The sequence below is a fragment of the Petaurus breviceps genome, unplaced genomic scaffold, assembly GCF_028583685.1.
Source record: "Petaurus breviceps papuanus isolate PSGF00001 unplaced genomic scaffold, PetGlider_PUasm1.0 181, whole genome shotgun sequence".
NCBI lineage: Eukaryota > Metazoa > Chordata > Mammalia > Diprotodontia > Petauridae > Petaurus > Petaurus breviceps.
In genome coordinates, this window is record NW_027185784.1 from 18,584,794 (window position 1) to 18,598,383 (window position 13,590).

The 13,590-nt window shown below is 37.3% G+C and overlaps 1 protein-coding gene across 4 annotated transcripts in view; it reads right to left on the minus strand.

Annotated features, from left to right (window-relative positions):
• Positions 1 to 6,739: 6,739 nt before the first annotated feature.
• CNOT4 (CCR4-NOT transcription complex subunit 4) overlaps positions 6,740 to 13,590 on the minus strand; it is a 200,847-nt gene continuing 193,996 nt past the window's right edge. For 3 of the 4 annotated variants that reach the window (XM_069087290.1, XM_069087291.1, XM_069087289.1), the window contains 2 exons: positions 8,933 to 9,145; positions 6,740 to 8,206 (listed from right to left, as the gene is read on the minus strand). In XM_069087290.1, coding sequence (XP_068943391.1) covers positions 7,905 to 8,206; positions 8,933 to 9,145 — 515 coding nt within the window. In that variant the 3' untranslated portion in view covers positions 6,740 to 7,904. The remainder of the gene's footprint in view (positions 8,207 to 8,932; positions 9,146 to 13,590) is intronic. The other variant, XM_069087292.1, reaches the window with a different exon arrangement.

A 13,590-nucleotide genomic window follows, 5' to 3' on the forward strand; every position in this document is an offset into this window, starting at 1 on the left:
GTCAGAGGCAAAGGTAGGCCCCAAATTCCATTTAAAGTTCAGTGTTTTTTCTACTATACACTATGCTGGATTTCTTCACTTACGCAGAACCACCACTCTCACTATACTCTAAGTTCTCAAATTTTTGGTTCTCAGGACTCCTTTACATTCTTATAAATTACTGAGAATCCCCAGCCCATAAAGCTTTTATGTGCTTTATAGCTATCAATACTTACAATACTAGAAATTAAAATATCTTAGTATTATTATGAACAGTTCTGACTTCTCATACTCCTTGAAAAGGTTTTAGGAACTGCCAGGGTGGCTGAATCCCACTTATCTGGTGCATTCAGTGACATGCTGGAGTCGGCTCCAAACCAGCGGTCAATGGTTAAAATCAGAGATCAGCAAATGCTACAAGTTTAATTTATTGCTTTGTTGACTGAGAGTCTAAGAGGCTCTAGACCTAAGAGAGTGCTAGAGAAAATGTGAATGATGCAGATTAAACTTAAAAGTATATTATGGTGGTGATTTTTTTTTTTTAAAGTCAGTTAAATTTTTCCCAGCACACCCATGACTGCACCACACAAATGCATGTGCCCCCTGTATAGTACTTACTTTTATAACCACTAAAAATCAGACTATACCTATATATCTTGTTATTTCTTTTTAATCCAAGACTACTGTTTTGAGGTACCCAGCATTATCATGTTTTCCAAAAGGCAGCTAGGTGGTGCAGTGAATAGAGCACCGACCCTGGAGTCAGAAGGACCTGAGTTCAAATCTGGCCTTACACACTTAACACTTACTAGTTGTGTGACCTTGGGCAAGTCACTTAACCCCAATTGCCCTGCCTTTCCCTCCAAAAAAAAAAGACAAAATAAAACAAAAGGCTGTTAGACATACTTGCAATTTGTGGGTAAAATAGGGTAACACATTCATGTCCCACTCCCATTCCTACCTGAAATCATAGTCACTCTTAAAATGATCACAACCAAGGGATTTCTTTAATCCCTAGTGTAGCCCTTTTTAGCTCTTAATTCCAAAATGGAAGACTTGTTTAAGGGAGAAGAGATGCTAATATTTATCTCATTTTTTTTTAACTACAGGAGAGCAGAGGTGCCATGAAGAAAATGTGATTTAGAGAAAGAACTCATTACCACTGCTAGTTAAAAAAAAAAAATCTGGAAAAACTCCTATTGCAAACACCAAAAATATAACTCTCTCCCCATCCCCACCCCCACATAGATATAGCAGAAGGGAAAAAAAAGCTGGGCACAACTGAACAGAAAAGTTTAAAGAAAAAGAAATTTGGTATTTTTGTTTGGTGAAAGCAATATAATTTATCAGCAGAAAAGATCCACAGCCAGGGTCATCCTTCACAAAGTTCTGATACTAATGATGCTATGCTGAACAGAAAGAAGGCTTTTATTGGTTCTCTGAGGTGATCTATCTATACAACTGTTAAAACAGCTCTGCTCTCCCTTCCTCCAAAGGAGTATTCAAGCCATCATCACCTTCTAACTCCCCTGCACCTGAAATACCTTACTTTCCACACTGATTTCATCCTCCTCATTTTTTTCCTTCTACCTTTAAAAATCCACCCAGGTCACAAAATAATGGCCAAGTCACCATGAGCCTCGTCCTTTCCCAGCTATCTCCATAGTAGCTCCTCCACCTTTTTAAATGGGTAAATCTGTAGTAGCCTCATTTCCTCATTATCATTTTAATTACTTATAAAGGGTCTACTAGAACCACACAGAAGACAAAAAAAAAAGCAGTTTTTGCCCTCAAAGATCTTACAGTTTACTTTCATCTGGTTCCTATTTTTAATACTACACTGAAATTAACTTAAGGTTAGATTTCTCCTTGACCAAATCTCAACATCTTCTTAGTTCTCTAGTATCTTTAACTAATAGCATCTCATCTTTATCATTAGTAACCTTTTCCTTAATAGTAACTATAGTTTCCTTTACTTCCTTCTTTTGTTCCCCTCCCCCCTCCAATGAACTGTTAATCAGGGCTGTCTTGGGTCATACTTCCTTCAAGAATGTACTCAAGAGGCTTCAATTGAAGCCTTTAACTTGTGAATATCCTAAAGAACAGGAAAAATTAAGCTTTTCCCTTTACTAAGGAAATGCATTACCCCTTCTCATAAGTACTTTCACTAGTCTTGATTTTTCAGGTTCAAAGCAATGAGGAAATTTAAAAAATTCTTCCCCCTGGTTCATCAATAAATCTTGCTTGTTTCCTCCTCAGGCTCTCTTAAATTCATTCCTTCTATGGTCACAATCTAGATTAGTCAACATATCACTTGAATTGTTCCCATAAGCCTTCTAGACAGGACACTTACCTCCATGTTATTCTTGACTCTGATTCCTCTTACATATAATAGCAACCTTTAAAAAAGCAGTTTTGATCACGCCACCAATCTTCGATTTGGACTGCAACTCTTATGTTACTGCCTATGCTTCTGCCAGACGTAACTCACCATTACAACTGCCTCAATAACTAGAGCCCAACTGGAGTCCATCTCTCTTGCCAAATGTGGTCCTCCAACCTCCCACTTGCTCCATATTCACATCAGCACCTCTACAATTTCCTCCCTCAAATAAACAGCCAAAGCTACCTCTTGACATGGATTCCTTCTGGATATAATCAATGTAGCAAAGCCCCAAAAGCAGACTGGGCCACTGATTTTGTAGGTGGCTAGCAACAGGGCAATCCGAGTCACTGGCACGGGCAGATGTGGCAAAGAAAGTCTATGGTGTCGAGGTCTTGACAATTTTCATGGCAAGCACCAAGGCAAAACATATTTGTTTGGATGCTGCTCAGGACTCTGTGAATGTTTTCTACAGACATCCTCACTGCTTTTCAAAATTAGCACTAAATCAGGCTTTAGTCATTGACTGAACATTTGGTTCCTCTTTAAGGATGATGAGTAAATATTGCCAATGATAAAAAAAAAAAAAAAACCTATTGCTTTCAAAGGCAAGTCAGTATTTTTACAGTACTGGGCAAAACATAAGTGCTGCCTTTGTAAAGTGACCTAAAAATCAAGGTGCACTATTCTTATGTACCAAAAATAACCACAACTTCCAGCAGTAATTTCCTTTAAGAGTGTAAGAGTGAAGATGTTATTGGAGGGAGGATTTCTATTGGAAAGTGGGAGAAGGGGAAGGAGAGTGTAGATTGCTAGTAATAATTATGATGATGCTTTAACAGAAGGACAATGCAACTTCTAAAAAGCACATCAAAATTCAGAGACACAGCAAAATGGGGGCAGTTTCGTTACTACTATGTTAAATTTAATGTTCACTTAAAAAACTGTACATAATAGTTAAGTTTCCTAAATAGTAATTCTTTGGCTCCTTTTATGTTAAAAATATTAATTTTTCATTTAATTCATAATAATTTTTTTTAATGTTGTCAGACCTAAATTCAGAGCATATACCTAAATCAATCTTTAGAGGCAACAAATATGGCTGAAAGGTAGATAATAGTGCAAGAATACAACTTTGCTTTGCAATATTATGAAGGCACATGATCTTTCTCATTCATCTAGCAGGACCCCCATCAATTGTGTGCACTGATCAAAGAAATAATTTTTTTTTTTGAGGGCATTTGGGGTCAAGTAACTTGCCCAAGGTTATACGGCTAGTTTTTTTTTATGTGGGTGTTAAGTGTCTGAGGCCAGAACCAAACTTGGGTCCTCCTGACTCCAGGGCTGGCGCTTTACTCACTGCGCCACCTAGCTGCCCCCAAAGAAATAATCTTTATAAAGTTTGAGATAAGACATTTTTCACATGCAGGTGGGAAATCTTGAAAAATCCTCTCGTGTTTAGTTACAACTATTTGTTTTCTACTTTGTGTGAGGTACTTTTCAAATATTCTGTCTCCCTTTGGATCATTAAATAATATATGCAAACTTCTTCACAAACCTTAAAGAATCTTTATAAATACAAACTAATAATTGCATCATTAATTTGAAGGCAGGAACAATATCTATTTCCCTTGGCATTCTACAATCCCACTACAATCTGCTGAAAATAATTTGTATTCAGTGAGTATTAGCTAAGAAAACCCCCCAAGTTAATGAGTACATATTGTTTTCAGCTAGTTTGGTATTATATATGCCAAATTGATAGCTGCTATTCTTTGGGGTAGAAGAATCAAAGAAACAGAGATATTAATCTGCGATGCCTGTCCATACCAATCTCTGTCACTTAAAAGCTCCATTTCAGACTTAACTCTTCCTACACAGTTAAGTCTCAATGTAGTCATGTAAAAGGAAAAAAAAAATTATTAGGAGAAAAAAGGCACAGGTTTTTGGGGACGTCTAGGACAATGCAAAAACCTAATCAGCAGATTATACTAGGCATTGTCAAGAAATATATTTCTCACTCTCCCTTTAACTTATGATATAGTTTCTGAATAAAAAAAGAGATCATTCCATTCTCAGTCTCCATCACCTTTTATCTAGAAATGCTTAAGAGATTAGTTTATGTTTCACACTTACCTTATGATGACTGTATAAAAAGAAACCAGAAAGCATGTGGTACAGAAGAGAGGGAGTACAAATAATAAAAGCCTTATGGGGAAGGGATAGAGTTGAAAAATCAATTAATTGGAACTCTACTATTCAATCCTTCTCAACCATTTCCTTCATCTACCTTGTACTACGAAAAGTGATTAAAAGCAGATGTTAGAAAAACAGAAAAATTCAAGATAGAAAAGACACACTGTAGGACCAGATGTACAAGGAATTTTTAAAAACATGTCATTGATTTTTATTTGAACAAAATTAATAAGTGGCTAGTTCTTTCTTTTAAAATGTCTATAATTTGAGCATCTATTAGCTAAATATTGGAAATAGTTTTTAAAATTATTCAGCTCACAAAATTCTCTATTCATCATGCACCTGCTTCCCTTTATAGATTATTGGTAAAGGAAGCTGTAGGAGGTAGAAAGGGTTAAAAGAGTACAAACATATGCCTGCTAACAAACCATTTACCAATACAGATTCTTGTGAAAATATCCAGCTCTGGACCTATAATCCAAAACAGGTCAAGGCCTAGTTATCATTAGGACTGTCCTGGATTTTTAGAACAATGATTTTCCTTATAGTTCTTAGAAATAAAATTCCAAATGATGTAGGTCACTATTGATTGCCAGAAATAATCACCTCAAAGAGTCCCTTCTAGAAGAAGTCATGGTGTAAAGATGACCTGGGTTTCAGTCCTCCACTTGCCTCTGCACAAACAAGCTGTGTGACCCTGGACAAATGACTTCTCTCAATCCCCCAGGCAACCTTCTACAAAGTTACAGGCAAGCAGGCCATCTGCATCAGTGGATGAATGATTAAATCACAGGTACATACAAGAGCTACTTCGGATCACACCCATTTAATTAGGAAGCATTGACAAAACTTTCCAAGGAGTTATCCCTTTGAAGACAATTTCTCTTGACTGCCTCGTGTGGGTGAAGAAAACATTCTTTACTCTTATTTGTTTAGTACCCCATGCCAATGGAACTGGATAAAAGTATATGAGTAGACAGACAATGATGACTTCAGTGATTCAATATTTAAGTGTCTGTACTAATGAACTTAGCTCTCACTCAGATAACCAAAGGTAACTTCATCTGAATTAGGATACAAATCTGACTAACATCGAACCACCACAGGATGCCCTGAATTAGACTTCTAAAAGCTTGTTCATCTTACATGCATTATAGTTTTCAGTGTCAAAAACAAACATCGGTGCTGAAAGCCTGTTTTCTGGAAGCCCAGAAAACATGTGACAGCACATTTAGCAGTCTGTATTTTCAAGTGTTAATTTTTTTAAATTTTAATATCACAGAGAGGTAGGGCTAAATCATTTTACAGAAAGAGGCAACAATTCCACTGATTTACCCAAGGCCCAGTTGACGCCTTAACAGCATAAATACATTTTACAAGTATCTAATTCCAATATAGTTTTGAGTTGGCTTAAAAAACAAAGTAAACAAGTTCACAACTGTATCACTTTTTTCATTGGACCAATGCAAATCTATGATGACAAAGTTTTAATTTGGATTAGTATTTTCCATATGCAAGGTGTTCAAACTCCATGTCTTAGAATACTCTTAAGGGCAAGATCAAACATTTTAGAAAAAGTACAGTACAAATATAAGAAAACCAAGGCCAGGTGGTCAATTCCACCCTCTAATGTATCACAGGATGGAGCTATGATTTTGAAGATCTGTGCAATGATATCCAAGCTGTAAATATCCTTTTTAACGGGGCACAAGGCTGAAAGTGCAACAGCGAGAGATTTGAATTTCTCTAGCTAATCCACGGCTAGACAGAAACCAGGCAGATTCCTTCCTGATACCAGGAAAACCTGAGTTCTGCCTAATATCATCTTGTTCAATGGTATGACATTATTTGTCCCACCAAACACTCAGTGATATAAGTGGGTTAAGGAAGATTTGGTATTTGAGGGTTCTCTACATGACCTCAGTAGTAAGGATGGATGATTCCTGCTTAAAGTTGCTGAAGATCTTGATGGTCAGATATGTTGATTTCCAGGGGGAATAGCAAGAACTGAGCCCCTGCCCAAATGGTCTTCTTCAATTTCTTGATCTCATAATTCCTTTACATGCTGAAGATTTAATTCCCATTCTAACAAATGGAAATATAAATCAACACTTGACTGATCATCACAATTGTTTGAAACCCATATGTTAAATATAAACAAAAATGGAAAAAAAAACCAAAGATCATCAAGTTTTGTGTTTTATTTAAGATTTTAGTTTTAATTCTGAAGAAAGAGGTACATTTCCTTGTTTTTAGTTTTAGCGTCAGGTTATAACCATGTTTATGTTTCCTTTTTTCCTGTCTTTTCAATACTGCACAAATGTCCAGAAACTACAGGGTTAAGTAAAAGCTGCAGGCAGAGGAGGTCAAAGGTTTCACTCCTGATGGTGATCGTATGGCCCCAATGCAGTGCTATCCCAGAGTGCCCTAGTCAGGTGAATTTAACTTAAAAAAAAAAAAGGAAAAAAGAGAGAGAGAGAGACTGATAGAGGAGACAGAAAGACTAAAAAAAAAAATCACTTGCATTTCAGCTGCTTATAATTATATTTTTTATATGCTAGGTATTAAATCGAATACTTAAAAAAATTTTTTTTAACTTTGAATCTAAAGCCAAAATTGTCTAAATCTCATTTTCCCCTTCTTTATGAACTCTTGAGCAACAGTCCAGTTACTGCTACAGATCAATTTGTCTTTCCATCAACTCCCTTGTCAACTCTCTTGCTTAAAAATAATCAAGTCCCCCCTGACAACTTGCCAAAAAAAAAATTAAAATTAAATAAAAGAAGCATTTTCCCTGCATAGTGATATGCTGAATATAAGACAGATGCCTAGACCATTGTTCCCCCCATATATTCAGCAATCTTATTTAAATTAATTTGGTTTTGAAACTGCAGTTGATTCTGCATTTATTCATTTACATGACCTTCCCTATAGATTAATCGTCATTTTCTGCTATGCAGAAAATGTCATTATTATGTGCAAAAGACAAACAGTAATTTTCTAAGTATCGAGACTGCCCTTTAATCTCAATCTCTCAATCTCTCTCTCTCTCTCTCTCTCTCTCTCTCTCTCTCTCTCTCTCTCTCTCCTCCTTAAAAGGCATTTTAGGAAATAATCAACAGTGTTGGTTAAACACTGGATCAGCAAAAACTCTTATGACAGAAAAAAAGATGGTATTGACCCTGTGATCGCATTGCATCTGGGGGATGGGAGGAAAGGGAAAAAAGAGTTGATCAGGAACTGGATTCTTCAGAAAGAAAGTTATGAGAAGGGTACTGTGGGTAAATTGAGAGGGAGGAGACAGGGCGGGGCAATTCCTGCATTTCTAATGGTTTTTTCTCCTTCCCTAATGGCGGTCCAGTGCCGAACTCTGTAGTAAATCTGTCGGGGTTTTGCTGGGTGGTCTGAAGGCGGTCTGAAAGCCTGGGGGTGGGGAATGGAAACTGGTGGGATTTGAAGGGGGAGAGTAAGGATTCCAGCTGGCTCTGTGCAGAGGGATCTGTGTGTTGAAGGGGTTACTGTGGTGGGTTTGTGAGGGAGCAGCACTGGGGCCGTCCATCTCTGTGAGGGCCTGAAGGGATTTTAGCCAGTGTGGAGGATTGTCATCTTGAAGAGAGTCTAAATTATTTGCTGTTGATGCTGGGATACCTGAAAAGGAAAGAAAAGGGAAAGAACTGTTGAATTTATGCAGAAACATGAAGTTAACCTAACAAGCAGAAAATGTGATTAGTTTGTACAAGTATTACACTCGTATTAAACCATACTTTCCATCCCCAAACAACCTTAAAATCTTTTGCTTCCCCCTCCCCCATGACCATGGCTTTTTTGAGGATACCCACATTGGTATAAAAAGCCCATGCCTTCCCCTACAAATACAGGGGCCTAGTCCCTGCTCTTCTGTGAAGGCAGAGGGACAAAAATGATTTCCAGTAATTCTATGGAGAAATTTCTCAATAGTACTTTTCCCTTTCTAACAGGGATAGATAAGTAAATAGAATAGCCTTATAAAAGAGAGCTTTATAAACAAGTGGAGTATGTCCCTTTTAAAATAGAACAAGTCAGCCCATTTGGTGCCTTAGGACCTTTATTTTATACACACATTGTCAGAAGTAACACCTACTTGGACCTATAGAAGTGTACTAGGCACTCTGCCTTAGGAAAAGAATTAGGTACACAAAGAAAGCCCTAATTTAAGTCAAGTACGCACAACACCTATAGATTCCACAAGGCCGCACGGCGCTTGCAGCTTTGTGAAAGGAAGACTATGTAGAAGAAACCACTGTTACAATAACTCGAGTTTTCAGCTGCTGATTTAACTTGTGCTAAACACCAGCATGATGGTAGTCAGTGGAGCTGAAGGAGCAAGAACGTTACCTGTGATGATGGCGGGGTCCATCCAGCTGCCAGGGCTGTCCCAATTCAGGCTGTCGGTGGTGGCAGTGTTGGACGTTGGTGCACTGTGGTTGGCGTTGGAGGGGGAAGAAGCATTGGGCAGTCCACCAAAGTTGATGTTAATGTTGGGTAGAAGTGCCCTTAGCCCGTCCTGCCATTCCTTCATATTTAAACTCTCTACAGAACTGTTGTTGTCTGGGAGATTTACCAACAAAAAATGAAAGATAAAAAAAAATAAAAAGCTGAAGTTAGAAACATATGTCCTTCTTTGGTGGGCGGGGATTTTTTCTTTTTTTTTTTTGTATTAAGCACTTACTATGGGTTGCCCTCTCACAGGATAAAATTGGTTGGGATTTTAAGTGATTAGGAGCTCAGAGGGGAAACAAAAGGGGAAAAGTAACCCTTTAAAGGGCAGGGAACTGAGTTCCCTTAGGTAGCTTCTCCATAATTTTATACTTTTGTCATCAATATTTTAGAGCACAATTTTGTCACAAGATGAAGGTTCACTTTGTGAGGTGTTCAGATTGCTAAGCTGTTCTTTTCTACCAAAGGACAAAAAGGTTACAAAGCTGAACATAAAGGCTTATTTCTGAGCTCATCAAAATGGAAAGTCAAGAATGATCTAAGAACAAAAAACCATGTCAATTAACAGAAAAAGGAAGCAATCACAAATTCTTTTAATTGTAAAACTGGAGATGCACTTCAGAGGGAGAAAGTAGCAAGGGCTATTTCAATTTGAAAAAATTCAATTCAACAAACATTTGTAATACCCTCATCTGTGCCAGGCACTGTAGTAGGCACTAGGGATACAAATACCAAAAATTGAAAAAACAAAAACAGAAAACAGAAAAAAATCCAAACCCCACAAGTCCCTTGCTCTCAGAGTTTATTTACATTCTACTGGGGGGAGGGAAAAAGGTGTTTCCTTTAATTTCAAGGGTGGGAATCAGGGCTAAGAGACTGTTTATAATAATATTAAATTATAATAAATTATAATTAAATTAAAGACTGCCTACTCTCTTCAAATGGGTTTCTCAATCGAAGTAGTGCTATGTATCTGCTGAGAACGCCAATGTCTTCTGGGCATATTTTAATTTACCATCAAATGTATGATAATTCCCTACCAATATGAAAACTTTCTATAGAAACCTTCCATTACAGAACCTAAGAAATGAAACAGTATTTCCTAAAAAGGGATGAGTTACCAGTTTTCCAAATCTACATAGTCCAACTAGTTGGTAAGAGTTACAGTATACACAGCCTGACTGTATGCCTTTTGAACAATAATAATAATAATAAACTCGCTAAAATACAAAAGACAACACCACTATTCTTTTGAAAGCAAAGATACTACTGACTATAGGTTAAAATAATCTTTGAAACTGATTATAAGTCACTATGGGGTGATTTTATATGGTTTTAAGTATTTATAAAACCTAGGTTTTTTAAAATTTATTTTGTATTATACATGTAACCTATCTATAACTATTTGCAATTAAAATCTAAAAATCTACTAATCCATCCACAGTTATATCCATGTATTATGCTTTCATTCTGTGGATTGTGAATTCATTTTTGTGGGTCAAAATACCATGAAATATAAAACCCCAAGAGAATATGAGGCCTAGGTCTGGAAGGAGGCAAGAAACAGAAGAATAAAGAAAGACAGAAACTGAGGACTGGGTACTACATTACAATAAGCAGTTTTTGACTCAGAGAACAAAATTAGTTTGACAATTACCAGAAAAGGATTTCCCACCAGCCACAACCCAGTTACCAAGATTCCTTTCATGGGTCATAATCCTAACACAGACTCAACTATAAATTATGCTGGTGGCCATATCACGTACAGTAATGTAACTGTAGCATTCTTCCCTTCAAAGCAAGCTTTAATCAATAAAACGAAATTAAGATATTTTTCAAATAAGACAATAGAAATTTCCTAGCAATGAAGACTTCCCAGGAAAGTTACAAAAAACTACAAACTATATTATGTAGAGAAATGTTAAGGGAACTCACTGGGGTTTTATAACATTCATCTTTGCTTCATGAGTTGAAAAAAAGATGGTTATAGGTCACCCAAATGGCAATGACATATCTCAGGAAAGAATCGTGCAAAAGTGAAGTAAAGGATACCAGATAAATGTCTGATGAAAAAAGAAGGGGGCCTGTTTAGAGTAGTAATGAAAGAAAGGGACGGCCAAAACATAGACGACTCATATGCTCCACCTGCATATATGCAATGTCACACCAGAGGAAATGGAGTGGAACCCCTGCAAGTTTCACAGGAAGATATAGCGAAGAACTGAACAGGAAGAGGTGTAGATGGATAGCAATCTACACCAATAGCTGGAGGGATTAAGGTCAATGATGAGACCACAAAATGCTTAAGTATTTTAATACTGATTTATGTACAAGAAACTATGTAAAAAGACATCATCCAGGAATAGCAAAATTGGAGAATGGAATGGGTCACTCATCTAAAAAAGAACAACAGGTAAGAGATGACTAGCCTGGGTACTTTATTGCTATCAACAGATCCTTGGAAGGTCTCCAACATGTTGGCTGACCTCTCTGGAGGACAGAGGGGAGGATATACAAAAGAAGGACACGTAAGAAGAACTGAAGGGTTAAGATCTATACTGGTCGAGGAGGTACCCCCACAAATCCGTTAAAATCCTGAAGTGACAGGAGCTCTCTCTTTCTCTTCATATAGTAGCTCAGAATGCACTTCTAAAGTACTTGTATAGTAAATCGATCCCTAATAGCCCAAGAGTTGAGGCACTTTTTCTAATACCAAGGAAGGGAAGTTTACTCACTTAACCCAATCACCTGGGTTCCTCAGTCTCCAATTAGGAATATGGAAATCAAATTTTTTTCTCTCACAGATCAACTGTATGGATTTCCTTAATTATTTATGAGCCTTAAGGGTTACTTTGTGCTCACTTTCTCTGTACACACAGGGATGTGGTGGGGACAAATAAAATGTGTAAAGCATTTTGAGCTTTCCATATTAAAGGTATTACGGTACAAGACAGAATAAGCTAACTTAACTATTCAGCTTTCAAAACCTCAGAATTTCTAATATTATCATGGATGTGAAAATAAAGTATTTTCTATATACCGCTTATTCATTCTTGAGTTCTAATACTATGTTTTTTATTCTTAGGCACCATGGAAACAAATGAATGGATCTAATTTGGAGGAGGGAAACTGGCCTGTTAAGATTGAAAAAAAAAATTAAGTCAAAACAATATTTAATAAGTATCTACTGCATGCAAGTCCCTGTGCTAGCTGCTACTGGAGTTGTGGAAGTGAGAATACAAAGACATGTAAGACAAAGTTTCTGCCCTTACAGAGCTCACAATCTAATCAAGAAAACAAGAAACACAAAAGTTAAAACATTTTTTAAAAACACAAAATTTAAATAACATTTCAACACAATATAAAGAGCTGTCTGAGAGATAGCAGGGCACAGTGGAAAGAGCTCTGATCTGGAGTCTGGAGACCTGGTCTGAAATCCTACCTCTGCCAATGAAGCAAAGGATCATGGGATACTGGGTGTGAAGCTAGGAAAGAGCTTCTGAAGCTGTCTAGTTCACACTAGATTCTAAAGACAAGAAAAGTGAGGCCCAGAGAGGATAAGTCACTCTCCTAAGGTAACAGAGATCCTCTATGGGCTTCAGGCATATTTAAAATGAGGGGAAGAGGTTGTAGTGGGGGTGCACTTGATGACTTCAGAGGCCTCTTTTCAGCTTTACATCTATGATTCCATAGAATAATGATTAATTGCCAAAGGAATAGTTTGACAGGAGAGGGCAATTTAGAAATATGTGTGTGGTAGGAGGGACATAAGGTGAAAAATAACTATTCACATGCACTGCTGGTATGTTAAGCCTTTGTTTTTAAATTGGGAGTGCCTGCAATTACCCACAGACTTAAATGATCTAACTAACCAGTTGAAAACATCTGACATATCAAGGTAACACCATAACAATGACAGCAAAGTAGCCAGTGATACTGCTAGAAATGACATATAAAAACCCAAATGATGTCAGAGATACTACTTTGTGAGCTGTCTATGAGGTACTGCTCTCCACTTAGAGGAAAACATGAAACAAAGCGCCAAATGGCTCGGACGATGCCATTTAGCAAATATGAGGCTCTTGATTAATCAGACTGACACACATAAATGATTATGGAGTAGAAACGTTTCAATGAGAAAACGCAAACCTACAGTTCCTATCAAGGAGTTACCACTGCTGTTAATGCAGCTAATACTCTTGGGTCACATAAAATCTCCACCTAAAGGTTGTGCATATAAAAAACCATTACAAAACACACTCAACAAAGACAGGGCCTTCTTGGCCTCTACAAGTTTCCCAGGGCTGCTGCCCAGAGGATTCGACACAACTCCCATTCTGAAGGCCTGTTTTGCTTTGCTCTCCTCAGGGCTACATTTTCAGCCCCATTCTATATCTATAGACAGTCTTGTTACTTATGCTACTGGGATGCAGATTAAGTCATTGATCAGGCTCTTCATGGATTTTTACTTCAGGTTTTCTAGTTCACACCTTCAACCTCAATTTTCAGGATACTTAGGTCTTCTTTGCTGGTCCCTATATCCACTCCTCTGTTGT